The 20,378-nt window shown below is 41.1% G+C and overlaps 1 protein-coding gene across 12 annotated transcripts in view; it reads left to right on the top strand.

The window, feature by feature from the left end:
* The first annotated feature begins 750 nt into the window (after positions 1-750).
* Positions 751-20,378, top strand: part of MYO9B (myosin IXB) — a 56,125-nt gene continuing 36,497 nt past the window's right edge. For all 12 annotated transcript variants that reach the window (XR_010442916.1, XM_064733969.1, XM_064733968.1 and 9 more), the window contains exons 1-3: positions 751-830; positions 7,952-8,060; positions 10,556-11,449. Coding sequence is in view for 11 of the 12 variants with exons in the window: in XM_064733969.1 (XP_064590039.1) it covers positions 10,613-11,449 (837 nt within the window). In the remaining variant the exon portion in view is untranslated. The remainder of the gene's footprint in view (positions 831-7,951; positions 8,061-10,555; positions 11,450-20,378) is intronic.

Here is a 20,378-nt window from a genome sequence, read left to right as displayed (position 1 = left end):
GAGAATCCAATGGAAGTCACAGAGATGATGAGTCTGGAGCATCTGTGTGATGAGGAGAGACTGTGGGAGCTGCTTAGCCCAGAGAAGAGAGGGCTGAGAGGATCTCATCAGTCCTACATAAATATATAAATATACCGCTCTAAGAGGTGTACAGAGGATGGTGCCACTGCTCAGTGATACCCAGTGACAGGAGGAGGAGCAATGGGCACAAGCTAAAACACAAGACAAACCCCTCAACATGAGGAAGGCCGAGGACTGGAACAGCTGCTCAGGGAGGATGTAGAGTTTCCCTTTCCGGAGAGAGGCGTTCCTGTATCATCTGCTTCAGGTGGAGACAGGACTGGGTGATCTCCGAAGGTCCTTTCCAACCTAAACAATTCTGTGATCCTGTGAACCACTGTGCCCCAGTGCTCTGACACACCGAGCACCAGCCAGCCCACAACAACCGCAGCGGCAGGCGGGGACGCTCTCCGCCCAGCAGCACTCTAGGGTTCTTCAGTTTTGACAGAAATCCACCCCCACTGCCTCAAACAGACACAGATAGACAGACAGCACCTGGCTGCAGCTGCCACCGCCCAAACCAGGCGGCAGCGAGAAGCGAGCTCAGGACTCGAACCTGGGTGCCCCGCATCATCTCCCCTCCCACTGCCTTCAGGCCGTGCTGCTGCTCCGCGCCCCCACCACGGCCCAGCCGGGGGTTGCGCATGCGCGGGGCGAGAGCGGCGCTGAATGGGCGCGCCCCGGCCCCCCCCCCACCCGGAAGTGGCGCGCGCGGGGCCTGTGGCGGCGGCGGGGCCGGGCCGGGCGGCCGCGCTTCGACACCGGCGCAGGTAACGGGCCCCGCGCTCCTCTTTCCCTGCTCCGCAAACCTCCCGCTCCTTCGCTACGGGCTACCCAGCGCTGTGGTAGCCGTGCCTTGCAGCGACCGATCTCGCACCGAGCGCTCTGGGCGGCCGGGGCAGCTCTGAGGGGGCGTGTGGGGGTCGGCTCTGAGGGGATCTCTGAGGGTCGGTGCCGATGTGGGGGAGCGCGGGAGGGTCGGCTCGGAGGGGCTGTCTGGGGGTCACTTCCAGCCCAGGGGGCACTTCCAACCTGGGGCAGCCGCCCTGAGGAGCTCGGGGCCGGAACGGTTCCCCGGGACTCCCTGAGGAGCTCGGGTGTGCTTGGGGCCGGGGTCTGTGCCCGGTTCGGGAGGCTGCGCCCGGGCTCTGGGTGCTGCGCCCGGGCTCTGGGTGCTGCGCCCGGGCTCTGGGTGCTGCGCCCGGGCTCCGGGTGCTGTGCCGGGCTCCGGGTGCTGTGCCGGGCTCCGGTGGTCTATACCCGGTTCATGGGGGCTGTGCCGGGCTCTGGGGGCTGTGCCTGGTTTGGGTGTGCTGTGCCGGCTGAGGGGCTGTGCCGGTGCTCCGGGGGCTGTGCCCGGCTTGGATGTGCTGTGCCCGGGCTCCGTGGGGCTGTGCCCGGGCTCCGGGGGCTGTGCCCGGCTTGGGTGTGCTGTGCTGGGCTCCGGGGGCTGTGCCCGGCTCCAGGGCTGTGCTGGCTCCGGGGGCTGTGCCCGGCTGAGGGGCTGTGCCCGGGCTCCGTGAGGCTGTGTCGGGCTCCGGGGTCTGTACCCGGTTCAGGGGGCTGTGCCCGGCTTGGGTGTGCTGTGCCGGGCTCCGGGGGCTGTGCCCAGCTCCAGGGCTGTGCTGGGCTCCGTGGGGCTGTGCCCGGTTCAGGGGGCTGTGCCCGGCTCCGGGGGCTGTGCCCGGCTCCAGGGCTGTGCTGGGCTCCGGGGGCTGTGCCCAGCTCCAGGGCTGTGCTGGGCTCCGTGGGCTGTGCCCAGCTCCAGGGCTGTGCTGGGCTCCGGGGGCTGTGCCCGGCTCCGGGGCTGTACCGGACACGGGCAGATGCTGATAAACTTTGTGTCAGCCGTGCCCTGGGGAAGGGAAGTGTCTGACCCCGGCTGTGCCTCCCGTTTCTCGGGCAGAGCCTGCCCGCTGAGCAGGGCACGGTGTTGCTTCCAGCTCCTGGTTTTCTTCCGTCCCTTGCTTGTGATTTTTTCAGTCTCTGACTCTCGGTATGAAGAGCCTGTGATCTTTCAGACACATATCTCACGATCTTACAAAAAATTCGTTAAAGCTCTCAGGGTTCTTTGGTTTCTTTGTGTTATTTTCGAGCAGCTCTTGACAGCTGGTGCTGCTGCTGTGCTGAGATCGTGCTTTATCCTGATGAATGTCATTGCCCACTTGAATCGTGCCTCTTGCTGTGTGCATGTCGATAGTGCTCTGTCTTTTTGGCAAGCTCGGTTTTGCAATCTCTGGGAAGTAAAAACTTTTGCAAGCTCGGAACATCCTTTGTTACATGTTTCTAGACTAAAAGTATCAGACTGCTGGTCCTGACTCATGACAATTCAGGCCATCGGTCTGATACAGGTATGTGTGATCCTGCTGGAAGATGAATTCCCACTCTCCTTTTAGCTTTGTTTTCTGTTACTCTGTAAGCATTTTGGTAATTTTTTCGCCCAGCTTTATTTGCAATTCGCGTTTGTGAAAAGCGAGAAGCGCTTTGGATGCAAACGAGCTGAGCATTCTTTGATTTCACCTTCTGGAAAAGGGTGGCAGTGGAGCAGAGGGCTGGAGATGATCTCAAGCTCCTGGCAGATGCAATTACCCTTTCAAAGATGTCATCACATCCTCCCACGGTGCTCCTAGAGGTGGATCGGTATCGGTGCGTCTGCCAAGCTGTTTGCAAATAAGTTTGTCATGGGTAATTAGGAGCTCTTTGATTTCCAGGCCTGTTAGCTGCGATCCAGGCTGAAGAACTTGCCCTAAAGTAAAGCTCGCATTCCGCTTTAGGATGTTGCTGTCACACCCAGCCAGTTTTAGTGAGCCCTGGGTGGTTTTAACTCAGGATCTTGTCAGGAACAAACCCATTTAATGTAGGAGAAGCAGCTTGGGGAGCATTTAATGCATATTTCAATTAGCTCCAAGATTTGTGGCTTTTTTTAGAAAATAGTTCAGCTTGGGGTTTTTTTTGTCTTTGCACTGCTGTGGGTTTTTCTGCCTGCCCTACATCTGAAGTGCAATAACATTGTGCTTTTCAGGATGATGCATCTGAGGCCACTTCCTCAATCTTTAAGCCTTAATTATTCACATAAAAATTATTCCCATAAAACTCGGGAGTCACTGCAGTAACGCAAAGTGTTTTAACTTGGAACTTTTTTTTTTTTTTTGTTGTTTTTTTGTTACTGTGCTTGAACATTTGGCTCAACAAAAAGCTTTTTCACGAGTTGAATGTTGCAGCTCCTGCAGTGACAGCTGCCTGCACAAACTGTCCATTCCCTGGGGGAGGATTCCCAGCTCTGAGCTCTTCTGTGGAACCCAAAACGCCCAAGCAGCTGAATAATTTAGAAAGAATAAATGCTGCTGATGAAAGATTTAAGGGAGGCTCACCTAGGAAGAGAAACTTTTCTGACCCACAGTGATTCAAACATCAGAGCCCTTGAATAATCCTGTGCATGAATAACGGGTTTGACTCACATGCACACAGGCTAAATATGGCTTTTCCTCAGCTCCAGGGTCACAGGGCAGCATTTGCATATCCCAGGCTTTTAAAAAGGAAGAATTCCTCAAAAATGCAGCAGCATTGGCTGTCTGAACAGTCAAGGAAAAATTCTGATTCAACAGAATGTTTTGGCTCAGTGTTTTTTGGGAATTTGAAGGTGTTTATCACATTTGTAAGAAACAAGGCCTGTTTATGCTAATATCAAGCCTGAGATGCTGATAAGGGTTTATTTTTCTAATAGGAATGTCTTTATTTCCCCAAATGAAAATTCAGAGGTTTTGTCTGTAGAATATTGTGTTTTCTTGGTGTATCAAGTGACTTAAGCCTGGCTTGTGGAGTTGCTTTTATCAAGGCTTTATTGTGTTGTGTGTCTCTGATTACCAAATGAAACTCAATGCAGATTCCAGAGAAATCTGCCCTTTCTAGAAAGACCATTGATACTAAACAATAAAAGTGTTTTTCAAGCTATTTTGGACATGTGTACATTCTGTTCAGCCTAAAGTTTCTTCAAAAAATTTCTCATCGGTGTAAATGCAACATTAGAGCAGTGCAACTTTTATTTCCTTTGTTGCCAGCTGTAGCTCTGTTAAGAAAAAAATTAAAAAAAACTACAAAAGGTGATAGAATTTTATTTATTTGTGGTGTTAAATTGTTTTTTAATTTTTTTTAAAGTAATGACTTGGGAATTTGTAGGATTTTGTGAATTTGTAAGTTGTTAATATTTGGGTAATTGTTGGAGGTTGATTAGGTAAAGTTAGAATAATTTTTTTACATTTATTATTAGTATTTACATAAGTAAGGTTTTGAATAATATAAGAGTGGGTTTCTTTATTTGGATATTGTTTTTTGATTGATTGAGTTAATTTCTTTAAAAAAGAATGATAGGATTTAGTTTTATTTTGTTTGATTAGTGGATAAGAATTTAAAAGTGAAAATAAGGGCTTTTTTTGTAGTATTTTTAATGTTTGTTAAAATAGGTTGAGGTAGGTTTATTGTTTGATTTTTAGTTTTATGGTAAGGTGAGTTATTAATTAATTAACATTGTATCATTAGTATTTGTATATTTTAAACCTAATTTATTAAGAAGTTTTTTTTTTATTGTGAATTGGTTAAAATTAGAGAAAGTTATATTTTTATATAATTGTATTTTGTTTTATTTATATTAATTTATATTGTAAATATATTTTTATATAATTATATTTTTATATAAATTTAATATAAAATATAATAATTTTATATTAAATTTATATAATTTAATATAACCAATTTTATAATTGGTTATAAAATTAGAGAAGTTATATTTTTACAATTAGTAGGGATTGACCCCTAAAATTCTTTTGGCTTGCATTCAGTCGAAATAATTTATTTTCAGCTGCTTTGCCTTGATTCCTCAGCTGGGCCACATTTTCTGACTCAGGCTCTGATGTGTAACTGTGACATCACACTCTGATAGGTGACATCACTGCTAAGAATGTTTTGAGGTGAGGTTGTGTTTGTGTTTTCATGTGAATTTGAGTCACTCAGAGGAAGTGGCTGCTCGAGGTGGGGATGGGATCAGGGCCCACAGAAGGAACTGGACCCAAAAGGATTTCTTTGACTTTTTCCTGTTTTACACTGCATTGCAGCCCAGCTTGCAGTAACTTCCCTGCAGGCTGGATTGCAACGAGTGGTAACAAATGTGGTGAAATTGTTGTGTGGTCCATCCAAAACTCCTCCTTTTGGAGCAGAAAATCCCACAGCTTTTAAAGAAAAGCAAAGATTTCAAGTTGTTTAGCCCAGCTGAGTTTTTCATAACCAAGGAAAACACTGAAGTGTGATCAGAACCTGAAGTGATTTTTCACATAACCTACAAATGCCAGGAATACTAAAAAAAATTAAAATCAATGATGCTCAATTAACAGACATGAGGTAAGACAAGGATCTTTACCTTACCTGTTAATTGTGGAAATTTTAAAGTGTCTCTGTAGCCTGATTTGCTGGAAATCCTTTGCTTTGGAAATCAAGGTTAGTAATATTTGGAATATTTTGAATTTTCTAAGTGCTGAATATTTTGGATTTGCTAAATGCTGAATATTTTGAATTTGCTAAATGTGAATATTTTGAATTTGCTAAATGCTGAATATTTTGAATTTGCTAAATGCTGAATATTTTGAATTTGCTGAATATTTTGGATTTGCTAAATGCTGAATATTTTGAATTTTGCTAAATGCTGAATATTTTGAATTTGCTAAATGCTGAATATTGTGAGTTTGCTAAACGTGAATATTTTGAATTTGCTAAATGTGAATATTTTGAATTTTGCTAAACGTGAATATTTTGAATTTGCTGAACGCTGAATATTTTGAATTTGCTAAATGTGAATATTTTGAATTTGCTAAACGCTGAATATTTTGAATTTTGCTAAGTGCTGAATATTTTGAATTTGCTAAGTGCTGAATATTTTGAATTTGCTAAGTGCTGAATATTTTGAATTTGCTAAATGCTGAATATTTTGAATTTGCTAAATGCTGAATATTTTGAATTTTGCTAAACGCTGAATATTTTGAATTTGCTAAACGCTGAATATTTTGAATTTGCTAAATGCTGAATATTTTGAATTTTGCTAAACGCTGAATATTTTGAATTTTGCTAAATGCTGAATATTTTGAATTTTGCTAAATGCTGAATATTTTGAATTTGCTAAATGCTGAATATTTTGAATTTGCTAAGTGCTGAATATTTTGAATTTGCTAAATGCTGAATATTTTGAATTTGCTAAGTGCTGAATATTTTGAATTTGCTAAGTGCTGAATATTTTGAATTTGCTAAATGCTGAATATTTTGAATTCGCTAAATATTTTGAATTAGCTAAATGTTTTCAATTCAGCCAAACATATTGGTCACTTTTGGGGATGGTCACTGGCAGTTCTGGTGTTGAATATCAAAAACCAAATACCTGTGGTAGATTTGCACTTTTGTGGTGAGAATTTATTGGTGAGCAGTGGGAGAAGCTGGAATTTTTCCCTCTGAGGATGCAGCAGTGGAAATGCACATGAAAATGTGATGAACTGGAATATTACACAGTTCATCCTCAACAATTTTGCTGTAATGGTAGCTTTCTCTTTTTAGCTTTGCCATGATTCATTGACTAAATATGTGCCTTCAAATTCTGGCCTTATTTAAACTAAAGAGAGCCCCTGCACTGATTGGGGCAAAGCTCTGGGCTGGAGTTCCACTCTGTTACCACTGTTGGCTTTAATGCCTATTAAAAAATTATTAATTGGCTTAATGGAGTCTGGAAAACCCTCACAAAATACCACCAAAATTTCCATCTAGAAATGGATTTTTTTGGTGTTGTTACTAAAATTTTCTGAGCAAAACCAAATTTACGGATTTTTTGCCTCTTCTGTGTATTGAAAAGGGATTTTTTTATAAGAAAAGGTATTGAAAGAACTTGAGGTAAATGCAGAATTTCCACCTCCAGGCAGTGGTGGTGGGGCTGCAGGGTTTGCCTGTGATGTGTTGGGTTTCAGGATTACTTTCTTTCTTGTATTTCTCCTTTTACTGCCAATATTTCTGCACCTGAATTCAGCCTTGTGCTTCCATGATGAACCAGATCCCACAGAATAAATATTTCAATTGCTAAAAACTGTCTAAATAATTGATCATAAAATGAGAAGGAATCATTACAATCTCTTCAGACTGCTCTTGACATAAACGAGGCTGGTACCTAATTAACTCTCTAATTAACTGGTTACTGGGGGCTGGCTGATTTTCTAAAATGGCTTTGGTGTGAGTTAAATTTTTGCAGTTTACCCTCCTGCTGGTGTTTTTGTCTCCTGTGTGCCTGGGTTGGTGTAGCTGGGATTGCAGCCTGTGCCCTGTGCTGTGCCTTTGTCCTCCAGCCTGGTGATTGTGCCCGGGTGCAGCTCCTGTGCAAGGAGTGCCCGATAACAGAGTGCTCTGTGTGCTCCTGGCAGACACAGCTTGCAGAGTGCCTGCCTGCAAAGGGAGTTCTTTTCTTGTTGTTGCTGCCCTTAGCTCCTTCATTGAAATTTGTATTTATTCCAGATGCTGTGTCGGTCATATCTTCTGAGTCCAAGGGTGACATGGCTGCCTAATGAAATATTAATTAATGTTTAGCTGGAGATTGCATTCACTGTCATGCTTGGGGTGCTGTGGTAGAAAACCATGTTCAAATAATTCCTTGCTGTGCTTTCAAACCTATTTCAGGATAATTCCTCTTCCATCCTCTGATATAGATTGGTTCTTGGATAAACTTGAAGTTTTATTTATCTGTAAACTCAGCAGCAGTTGTTTTCTTACTCCTATATTCCTGAACTATATAATTGATTTAACTTCTTGTTCATTTGCTGCCTTCTCCATTTGTGATGTTCTTTATCAGTAACTCTTTTCTTTTTTTTTTTAGAACCATCATGAAAATGTTTACTTTGATGCCAAGAGCCCAGCTTTGCTAGGAACTCACCCTCCAACTGCTTGAAGACACCTGTCCTTAGTTGAATACTGGGACTCATTAGGTAACCAATTAATAATCTGTCCAGTGAATGCTCCTTTGCTTTTATGTTCTAATTTGCAGCTTGAAAATTTGTTCAGTGAGAAGCCAGAGCTCTGTCTCTGTCAGAGCAGTGTTGTCATCAAATAAATTTGATATCCTTTGTAAGAAAATCACAAGTAGTGGGGGACCAGCAGGTTTTCCTCAAACCTGTGCAATATCTGGACATTCTCAGATGGAAAAATTGAATTTTCCAGTTGTACCCACTTGAGCAGACCCTACTGGTTTGGGTTTGTCACTTGTGGAGAAGTGGAGCTGGGATCTTGAGCAATGCCCCAAATTTTGGTGGCTGACATGAGGCGAGGTTAGGAAATGTGTGTCAGTAAAGTCACAGGTCAGCACTGAGGTTCAGCTCCTCTGTGTTGGCAAAAAGCTGCTGCAAGGTTTTTTAGGGAGCTTTTTTTGGCCAAAATGCTTCTGAGGGGACTTCCTCTAACTCAGCAGACTGAGTGTCTGAAACTCATTGCTGGGGAGTGAAAAAAGGAAGTCTGCAAAAGGCTGTGTCCTTTAAATGGCTGAGGGGCTGCAGAGGAAAATGGTCACTGTTCTGTTTTTCTGTCTGTGCTCAGGTGGATCTTCCCCATGGGCACAGACAGAAAATCTGCACATTCTGCTCTGTGGCAAGGTCTGAGCTGTTCTATATTAAAAATGCTTAACACTTGTTTAATTACTTCAGAGGTGCTTCAGACTCCTTGAGTGGTCAGTGGTAATTGCAGGAAATGAGAGGGCACTTGGAGCTCCCTGCTGCAGCCTTGGGATGGCCTGGCTCTTGGAACAGCCCTCCTTAATGAACACACAGTGACATTTAACGAGGAAAAACATTTTTGGGTGGATCATACAGTTTGATCAGAGATGTGTTGTGGTTTGTCTTGCCATCTGTGCCTTATTCAGCTTTCCTTTTGATGAGTAGCCACTACAAATGATGCAGCCTGTGTGGCAGTGTCTGCTGTGTCTGTGCAGAGTCCCTGGAAGCACAGCTCCCTCCTCATGAGCCACAGCTATGTCATATGTTTTGTGAAATGATTCATTATTGCACTGGAAGTGGCAGCTAAAAGCCTCCAACTCTACTGATTTTAATTTGAAATGATTGCTCTCTGTGGCCTTGTGCAAGTTCCTGTGCAGTTGTTTAGTGGCAAAAAGTAACTTCTTTGGCATTTCTCTGCCTCTTCCCTCTTTTTTTTTTTTCAATGTATTTGGCATGTCAGTGTATAATTAGAACACTTTGTTCTTGAAACAAAAATTGAACTGCTATTCTCAGAATGCAGTTTTACAGCCTGCTGAAACAAAGGGGTTTTTCATTATCCTTCTCCTTCAGTACCCCTTGATAAGCAAAAAAACTGTGGAGCTAAAGCAGCATGGGCAAAACTTAGCCCTGGTGACACCAAACTGCTCATGAGGGGAAAAATCACTGGGGAAGGCACAGAGGTGACAGAGGCTGGAGACTTTTAACTTGGCACTGAGGAAGAGGTGGCTTTGAGGTTGGTGATTGAGAGGCTGGGTTGCTGTCTGGCTGCACCAAGGCTGAGGGGAGGAAAAAGGCACCATGATGAATGATTTTTGGAGATGTGTGAATGAGACCCTGAACCCAGTGAGGAAGGAGTTGCTGTGATGGGTACAGAGCTTGTGAATGAAGTGGGTTATTTAGGATCTTGTTTACTGCTAAAAAGTAGCTGCAATAAGACTTGACTTTGCTTTGTTGCCTAAAATGGAAGATAAAAGTCGTGTTCAGCCCCTCTGTAGCAAGGATGTGGTTCTGTCAAGTGGGATGAGCAATCTCTTGGCTGTGTGAGTGACCTGTGCTGGGGGATCCCTGTGGTGTCACAGGGGCTGCCAGCAGTGCCTGCTCCAGGCTGCTCAGGGGGTGGGTGCTCTACCTGTCTGTGCTTCTCATGGAAAGGGCTCAGTTTGGGAAAATAGGGGGAAAAAAGTGTCAGAACCATTTTCCTCCTTGTGTGTGCACTGATCCTCTGCCACAGCTCATGGCTGCTCTAAACTATTGAATTAATGAGTGACCAAACCCTGTTTGTGTCTCCAACTGCTGGTGCAGCTTTAAGGAAGAGTTTCTGTGGGAGGGTGGATAAATGTTTACATGGACCAGGTCAAGGAAAGCATCTGGGCTAAACCTAACCTGGGGAAATAAGGAAGTTTTAGTTTGGACGTTGCTCCTGGTTTGTTTTGCATTGTTTGTGTGAATTCTTGTGTGCCATGACAGGAAGAAAGGGGTGGCCTGGGAATAGAAGGAAAAGTGAAAGGAAGCTGGATGCTGTGGCAGCTCTGCACTCCATAGGATATCCCAAACAGGCTGTTAGAAATAAAATCATTGTTAGTAAATTATAAAGAACAAATATACAATATACTCTGTAACTAATGTATTCTCATCCTGCAGAAAATAGCACCTTGCCCTAATACTTGTTGTACCTGTTTTTAACACCTGATTTTTCATTTTTCCTTTTTTTTCAGACAATGGGCACTGCATATTAAGCAGGGGTGGAAGACTGAAGCCCATCTGGGGACAGAATGAGTTTAAAGGATGCTGACAGTGCAGTTTGCCAGGCAAAGGCAGCCTATAATCTTCATATTTACCCCCAACTCTCAACAGAAAGCGCTCCCTGCTGCAAAGTGACAGCAACCAAGGACAGCACATCATCAGATGTCATCAAGGATGTGATCAACATCTTAAACTTGGATGTCTCCAAGCATTATGTCCTGGTGGAGGTGAAGGAGTCAGGTGGAGAAGAATGGGTGCTGGACATCAACGATTCCCCCGTGCACAGGGTGCTGCTGTGGCCGCGGCGCGCTCAGGACGAGCACCCTCAGAAGGATGGCTACTACTTCCTGCTGCAGGAGAGGAACACTGATGGCTCCATCAAGTACGTGCAGATGCAGCTGCTCTCCAAGGAGACGGATGCCAGGCGTTTGGTGGAGAGGGGATTTCTGCCCTGGCACCAGGAGGACTTTGATGATCTCTGCAATCTGCCCAACCTGACCGAGACAACGCTCCTGGAGAATCTCAAGTGCCGCTTCCTGAAGCACAGAATCTACACTTATGCAGGGAGCATCCTGATTGCAATTAACCCCTTCAAGTTCCTGCCCATTTATAACCCCAAGTATGTCAAGATGTATGAGAACCATCAGCTTGGGAAGTTGGAGCCTCACATTTTTGCCATTGCTGATGTGGCCTATCACACAATGCTTAAAAAACACGTTAACCAGTGCATCGTTATATCAGGTGAAAGTGGGTCTGGGAAAACCCAAAGCACAAACTTCTTAATTCACTGCCTCACTGCACTGAGCCAGAAAGGGTACGCCAGTGGTGTGGAGAGAACCATTCTGGGAGCTGGACCAGTTCTGGAGGTAAATTCATGCTCAAGTTGCCTTCTGTGCTAATTGGTTTTTAAAAACTTCAAATAGCTGCTGTTGAAAGTTACTTCTGAGTCACCTACTTGGTTTAGGCTTAAAATGTCACTGGTTTAGGCTTGGTTTAAATGTCACTGGGCTGCAGTGGTGCTTGGCAACATTACCCAACTGCTTCTGTTTGATTTTCCTTGTTCTGTTCACTTCACTTCCTGTTGCTTGTAATTTGTATTTGACTTAACTTTGCACCACTGAGCACCAATATTCTGGGGCAGAGGTTACTGAAAGTTTTGATGGCATTTGAATCAAATCATAAGCAAATTTTTCATACACATTGTTCCACTGAAGCATCAGCTGCTTGGTGTTACCCTGCCTTTGTGTGGGAGCATTTACTGAACTCACTTTTGCAGGGAGTCATTTCTGTTTGTGGAAGAGAGCAACATTTTGAGTTGGGGAAGAAGTAGGAGTCTGATTTGGCTTTTAGTTCTTACAGCATTTCCAACAGAAAGCAAAACTAAACATGTGAGAAGGAGGGAGCACAGCTGGCCCTGTGTTAGGTAATGTCAGAATAAAATTAAACTGATCTGTTGGGCCCTTTTACTCTCTGAAAGGAATAACCCCAGAAGTGTGGATGGATGCAATGTTCACCCATAATAAATCTTCAACAGCAAAGAGCTTCAGCACCATCATTGGAATTTTTAGGTTTAGTTTCAAATGTAGTAACTCCTTCATTAAAAAAAAAATTCAAGCTTTTTTTAAAGCTCTTCTGTAAAGAATGAGGAATATATGCAAGTTCTTTTTTGTGTTGCTTTCAGCTGCTTGAAAGAAGAAGTAAAATTGAGGCTTTTTGGTTGCTGGAGTTCAAGTTTGCAGTTCTAAAGAGAAAACAGGAAGGGGTCACAGTGGAAAGCCCTGCTGAGAGATCAGCTGATCCCTCTGCCTTTGATAAATTTAATTCTTTCATATCCCTGTCTACAGACCTGGTCCAGCTGTGTCACAGACAGAGATTGAAGGTCCTGTGTGTCTGCTGAGTGACAAATGCAGCAATCCCTGGGCTCAGAACTAACATTTCTAACTTTGTGTAAAGCTGGGCGTGCTCATAAAGAGACATTTGTGTTTCTCTGTGCTAACACTGGTTGTCTGAAATACCACAGTTTCTTCAGACTTCCACTGAATATTTAGTAATATTTTTCATGAGAAAATAGTTTTTTGGAGTTGAAAATTCATGTAAATTTGGAGTTGAAAATTCATGTAAATTTGGAGTTGAAAATTCATGTAAATTCAGTGTACATCCAAAAGGCAGGCTGAGAATATAAGAAGTAAAACCCAGTTCTCCTGTTTTGATGCATCAGGGCTGATTCAGCTGACAGTGAAGCTTCCATGTTTCCCAATTTCAGTCACTAAGCATAATTAAAAAAAACAACAATGGGAGGGATGCACAGAAAGCTTTGTGGAAGTTAAACTGAATTCAGGCTCCTCTTGGAGCTGGGCACTTCTGAATCCATCCCTGGTGACTCATTTTGGGTTTTTACTGAAGGGAACTAAAGTGCTACAAGGGAGTTTTTCTTAAATGAATGTTTCTGGGGATTTTTTGCACAAACAATTTTAGTGTGCCCAGACTATTTGAGAATGCTCTGTTTAACTTGGAAGTTTTATTCTGAATCTTCATCAAAGTTGAAAATGTGTTTTTGACTAAAAACTTCCATGATGTAGAAGTGGGTTGCATTCTGGGTCAGAACTTCCTCATTTGAGTTATCTCTTATTTTTCTGTTACCTCAGTGCAATGGGGCTGTTTGTAGGGTGACCCTGTGTGAAAGTTCAAGGGGTTAAAGGGGTTCTGACACAGGGGGTGAGCACAATGAGGGTGTTATGGAGGTGGATTTATCATTTCATCTTTTCATGCTTTAGGAACAGAAACATTTCTTACTAAATCCTATTTCTGAGCTGGCTGATTAATCTGAGTTCAAACCAGAACAGTTTCCAGATAAACTCTTATTAATATTTTTATTCCTTGATTACACTTTCTAGACTGAAGAGTGGAGTTACAGCTGGACCAGGAAAGATTTGATGTAAAATATTGCTTGTGAAACATCTGAGATGAAAAACTATTATTAATATTTTTGTTCCTTGATTACAATTTCTAGACTGAAGAAGGGAGTTACAGCTGGACCAGGAAAGATTTGATGTAAAATATTGCTTGGTGTTGCCTTGTGAAACATCTGAGATGAAAAACTATTATTAATATTTTTGTTCCTTGATTACAATTTCTAGACTGGAGAAGGGAGTTACAGCTGGACCAGGAAAGATTTGATGTAAAATATTGCTTGTGAAACATCTGAGATGAAAAACTATTATTAATATTTTTGTTCCTTGATTACAATTTCTAGACTGAAGAAGGGAGTTACAGCTGGACCATGAAAGATTTGATGTTAAATATTGCTTGGTGTTGCCTTGTGAAACATCTGAGATGAAAAACTATTATTAATATTTTTGTTCCTTGATTACAATTTCTAGACTGAAGAACAAAGTTACAGCTGGACCAGGAAAGATTTGATGTCAAATATTGCTTGTGAAACATCTGAGATGAAAAACTATTATTAATATTTTTGTTTCTTGATTACAATTTCTAGACTGAAGAACAGAGTTACAGCTGGACCAGGAAAGATTTGATGTAAAATATTGCTTGTGAAACATCTGAGATGAAAAACTATTATTAATATTTTTGTTCCTTGATTACAATTTCTAGACTGAAGAACAGAGTTACAGCTGGACCAGGAAAGATTTGATGTAAAATATTGCTTGGTGTTGCCTGAGAGATGGCTGCCCTGGACAGGGGTGCCCAAAGCTGAGCTTTGCTTTCTGTTGCCTCTCCCATGCAGGAATTGCTCTCACACCATGGTTTGTTGTTTTCTGCTTTGTTTTAATTGGATCTCCAGCCTAAGGGAGATCATCTTCAATTTCAAACTGGTGGGAAGATAAATATAAACTCTAAAATACTCCTTTTCAACCCTTTCTAAATTTAGTAATTAAAATACAGTTCCCTCACTTGAAGCTTTGCTTTCTTGTATTAACTAAATTCAAGTAATTTATGATTGAAATCCTAAGAAGAAATTTACACTTGAGAACTATTTGGATCAAATTTGAAATAATCAAATTGGTGATCATCTCCAGTTTCTTTAAAGCTGGTAGGAAGATAAATATAAGCTCTGTTTTAAGATACTCCTTTTCTAATTTTAGTAATTAAAATACAGTTCCCTGCCTTGAAGCTTTGCCTTCTTATATTGACTAGGTTCAAGTAATTTATGATTGAAATCCTAAGAAGAAATTTACACTTAACAACTATTTGGGTCAAATTTGGAGCAATCAAATTGGAGATCATCTCCAGTTTCTTTAAAAACTGGTAGAAAGATAAAGAGAAGCTCTGTTTGAAGATACTAAACATTTTTAACCTTTCCTAAATTTAGTAATTAAAATACAGCTCCCTCACTTGAAGCTTTGACTTCCTGTACTGACTAAATTCAAGTAACTTATGGTTGAAATCCTAAGAAGAAATTTACACTTGAGAACTATTTGGGTCAAATTTGGAGTAATCAAATTTGAGATCAACTCCAGTTTAAAACTGGTGGGAAGATAAATATAAGCTCTGTTTTTAGATACTCCTTTTCTAAATTTAGTAATTAAAATACAGTTCCCTACCTGAAGCTTTGTCTTCTTGTATTGACTAAATTCAAGTAACTTGTGACTGAAATCCTAAGAAGAAATTTATACTTGGCATCTATTTGGGTCAAATTTGGAGTAATCAAATTTGAGATCAACTCCAGTTTAAAACTGGTAGGAAGATAAATAGAAGCTCTGTTTGAAGATACTAAACATTTTCAACCTTTTCTAAATTTAGTAATTAAAATACAGTTCCCTCACTTGAACTTTGACTTCCTGTACTGACTAAATTCAAGTAACTTATGGTTGAAATCCTAAGAAGAAATTTATACTTGGCAACTGTTTGGGTCAAATTTGGAGTAATCAAATTGGTGATCATCTCCAGTTTAAAACTGGTAGGAAGATAAATATAAGCTCTGTTTTTAGATACTCCTTTTCTAAATTTAGTAATTAAAATACAGTTCCCTCACTTGAAGCTTTGCTTTCTTGTATTGACTAAATTCAATTAACTTATGACTGAAATCCTAAGAAGAAATTTACACATGGGAACTATTTGGATCAAATTTGGAATAATGAATCAAACCTTTGTTTATTTTATAGTCTCAAACAAGACAAACCTTTCCATACACACTGAAGAAGTTTGCAATAAATTGATATTTTCCTTTCATCAGGGAAAAATGGCTGAACTGCATGTTTCAGCTATGAAATGCACAGCATGCTATCTAAGACTCTGAATTTATTTTGGAAACTTAAAATTCACTTATTCTTCAAGGCAGTTAATTTAGTGAAGGGGCAGAAAATTGAGTTAAGGGATAGGAACATGTGGTGAGAGAACAGAGGGAATGGGAGCTTTGTTTTCCCTTTGCTAAGTTACCCTCAGTGTCCCCTGTTTGGTACAGAATTTCAGTCACTTTCTGAGTGTGCTAAAAGTTCATTTCCCTCTGAAATGGGAGCTGGGAGGAGCTGGGACAGATGAAAATATTTGGGGTGTCATAATTCTTCATGTATTATTTTGAAAATCATTGCTTATTCCCATCTGGATGTGTTCTGCTTTCTCAATGCTGCTGAACCAGTCTTTGGAAAGGATTAAAGCCAAATAACATGGAAATTCCAACAGGAAGCTTTTATCAATGGATCTTTTAAAGAAGAATTATTATTGAATCAGGTGGGGGCAGATCAGATTTTCTAGAACTCACCAGATTTAAAAACTTCTGTCATTTAATCACAGCAAGTTTTATGCTTTAGAATTCTGCACAGATGAAAATATTTGAGGTGTCATAATTCTTCATGTATTATTTTGAAAATCATTGCTTATTCCCATCTGGATGTGTTCTGCTTTCTCAATGCTGCTGAACCAGTCTTTGGAAAGAATTAAAGCCAAATAACATGGAAATTCCAACAGGAAGCTTTTATTAATTGATCTTTTAAAGAAGAATTATTATTGACAGCACAGTCAGGTGGGGGCAGATCAGATTTTCTAGAACTCACTAGATTTAAAAACTTCTGTAATTTAATCACAGCAAGTTTTATGCTTTAGAATTCTGCACAGATGAATTCTTATGAGGTGTCATAATTCTTCATGATTATTTTGAAAATCATTGCTTATTCCCATCTGGATGTGTTCTGCTTTCTCAATGCTGCTGAACCAGTCTTTGGAAAGGATTAAAGCCAAATAACATGGAAATTCCAACAGGAAGGAAAAGGAAGTTTTTATCAATTGATCTTTTAAAGAAGAATTATTATTGACAGCACAATCAGGTGGGGGCAGATCAGATTTTCTAGAACTCACCAGATTTAAAAACTTCTATAATTTAATTTTATGCTTTAGAGTTCTGCCCAGAGGAGCAGAGCAATTTGCTGCCAGCTCAGTTTCCCTCATGGTGCCTTTGGGAGGAGAGGGGCTGGGGCTGGGTTTTCTGCTTTCTCTGCTTTTTATTTCTATTTACCATCAAAGTGAGGGCTGAGCTAGAGCAGAGACTGAACAGAGCTACAGAACAAAGCAGGGATTTGTTAAAAAGCCTCAATGGATGCACCTTGGGCAGCACCAGAGCTGCACCCAAGGTGAACCAAAATGGTCACAAAATACACAACAGATCACAGGGTCTCTCACTTTTGTAAGTTCTGCTCCATTTGCATATTGCAGTTAATTATCCAATTAACCCATGCAGTCCCATCCTGCTTGTTTTTCTCTGTTGTTTGTGCTCCTGGGCTGAGATTTGGATCATTTGTCCTTGGTGCCCAGCTGGAGCAGGAATTGTTTTGTCTCCCTGCTCTGTGCACAGAGCTCACCATCCCCTGATATGAAACCCAGACCCACCCACTAAAGCAGCACAGAACCTGAAAAATAGAAAAGCTCAAACCTGAGGCATCCAAAGCCTGCACATTCCAGGGCAGGTGATTGTTTTGAGGCCATTATCTGCATGGCTTTGCTTTATTTAACAATCCTAATCAAAGGAAGAACTTCTTTTTCCATTTGCTTGCTGGTTTCTCTGGTAGAAATGTGATGTTGTTTGCTTTCCCTTGCTGCACACAACTCTTGGAGAAAAATCCTTTTATTCTTCATTCATCCTGCCAGGGGATTTATGGGAGTTCCCAGGACATCCCCCAGCAGGAGGAGTTGTAAAATCACCCTGAATTTCCTGTTGGGGAGTGGACACTTCAAACCAAGCTCAGCTCTGAAGGAATCCTTTGCTGTGCCAGGGTGTGGAGTTGGGGTCTCCCCTGTCCTTTGGCATATTGGAAACTGGCTCTGTGTTCAGGAGTGGTTCTGCCATGGTTTACATCAAACTCCCAACAGCTTTTGCAGATTTTAGCAATTCTTGTGAGACAACTAAATGAAATTTGAAATTTTTGTTGTGTTCCTGAGGTACGTGCTGGGAGCGTGTGTGAGGGGGTTGGGGTTTTTGGTTTATTTAACAAATAAAAGCAGAATTTGGGATTTTCTTACTTTTATATCTGTCCCTGCTGTGAGAGATTTAAGTGTCCAGCTCAGCTTTGAAGGAATCCTTTGCAGTGCCAGTTGGGGTCTGTGTGCTGGGGTGGTTCTGCCATGGTTTTACATCAAACTCCAACAGCTTCTTCAGATTTTGGCAATTCTTATGAATGAAATGAAATTCTAAATGAAATTTTTGTGTTCCTGAGGTACATGCTGGGAGCATGTCTATGGGAGTTGGAGTTTTGGTTTTGTTTATTTTTCGGTTTGTTTGTTTTGGTTTTTTGTTTCTGTTTTTGTTCTTTTTTTTTTAACAAATAAAAGCAGAATTTGGTGATTTTCTGCTTACTTTTATATCTGTCCCTTTTGTAAGAATTTTAATGTCCAGCTCAGCTCTGAAGGAGCCTTTGCTGTGCCAGGGTGTGGAGTTGGGCTCAGGGGTGGTTCTGCCATGGTTTTACATCAAACTCCAGCAGCTTCTTCAGATTTTGGCAATTCTTATGAACGAAACGAAATTCTAAATGAGATTTTTGTGTTCCTGAGGTACATGCTGGGAGCATGTCTATGGGAGTTGCAGTTTTGGTTTTGTTTATTTTTTTATTTGTTTTTTTATTTCTATTTTTGTTCTTTTTTTTTTAACAAATAAAAGCAGAATTTGGTGATTTTCTGCTCACTTTTATATCTTTTGTAAGAGTTTTAATGTCCAGCTCAGCTCTGAAGGAGCTTTTGCACTGCCAGGGTGTGGAGTTGGGCTCAGGGGTGGTTCTGCCATGGTTTTACATCAAACTCCAACAGCTTCTTCAGATTTTGGCAATTCTTACGAACGAAATGAAATTCTAAATGAAATTTTTGTGTTCCTGAGGTACATGCTGGGAGCATGTCTATGGGAGTTGGAGTTTTGGTTTTGTTTATTTTTGGGTTTGTTTGTTTGGTTTTTTGTTTCTATTTTTGTTCTTTTTTTTAACAAATAAAAGCAGAATTTGGTGATTTTCTGCTTACTTTTATATCTGTCCCTGTTGTGAGAGATTTAAGTGTCAGGCTCAGCTCTGAAGGACCCTTTGCTGTGCCGGTTGGGCTCTGTGTGCTGGGGTGGTTCTGCCATGGAGCTGAGTGCTTTACATCAAACCCCCAACATATGGGATTTTGACAATTCTTAGGAAACAACTAAATGAAATTTTTTTGTTCCTGGAGTACACGCTGGGAACATGTCTATGGGGCTTGGGGTTTTGGTTTTGTTGGGTTTTTTTTTGACAAATAAAAGCAGAATTTGGGGATTTTCTGCTTACTTTTATATCTGTCCCTGTTGTAAGAATTTTAATGTCCAGCTCAGCTCTGAAGGAATCCTTTGCTGTGCCAGGGTGTGGAGTTGGGCTCTGTGTGCTGGGGTGGTTCTGCCATGGATTTACATCAAACTCCAACAGCTTTTGCAGATTTTAGCAATTCTTATGAACGAAACGAAATTCTAAATGAAATTTTAGTGTTCCTGAGGTACATGCTTGGAGCTATGGGAGTTGGAGTTTTGGTTTTGTTTATTTTTTTGTTTATTTGGTTTTTTGTTTCTATTTTTGTTCTTTTTTTTTTTAACAAATAAAAGCAGAATTTGGGGATTTTCTGCTTACTTTTATCTCTATCCCTGTTTAAAATTTGAAATGTCAGCTCCAGTTTCTGCATTCCAAGGTAAGAGGATGGCTTCCATGATTTCCTGCCTCCCAGAATAGGCTGTCCCAGCTCTGCTATTTTTGATGTTTTATTCAGTGTTGTGCATTTTAGTGATTTAGTTGGAGTTTTTTTGTTTTGTCTTCTCATGGACTCACAAGGGAAAACAGCAAATGGGTTTTCTTATATAAAGGATTAATTATCTTTAGCTGAAATTTTCTTTGATACTCCTCAAAGTATTTTGAAGAATGTGGTAACAGTCATTCAAATTAAATGTTACCAAAAAAAAAACCCACAAAAACCCACCCAGAATCTTTCCTGACTTGGAATGTTCTTAAAAAACTTGGAGATGTTAAAGGCTCTTCTGAGGAAATGGGTACATGAAAACTTTCCTAAAAACTGTTAATATTAGATCAGCTTTTAAGAATTTGCTGTGTGCTTTGACTAAATACCAGACACATGAGATCATAAGAGCCTTTAGTTTGAAACTGTATTCATTGCTTACATGAGTAATCACTAAGGAAAGTTTTGCAGGAAGCCTGAGTGATGGGATTTCTTAACTCTATACTGCCAAAAATATTCATTAATAAAAATATTAATAACAAAGAATGTTGCAAATTTAGCTGTACTGTGATTTGGCTTCTTGGACATAATTGATGAACTGATAATTCACTGGTGGTTTAA

Source organism: Zonotrichia leucophrys, chromosome 28 (assembly GCF_028769735.1).
Source record: "Zonotrichia leucophrys gambelii isolate GWCS_2022_RI chromosome 28, RI_Zleu_2.0, whole genome shotgun sequence".
Classification (NCBI taxonomy): Eukaryota; Metazoa; Chordata; class Aves; order Passeriformes; family Passerellidae; genus Zonotrichia; species Zonotrichia leucophrys.
This window is presented reverse-complemented; position numbering and strand designations above follow the sequence as displayed.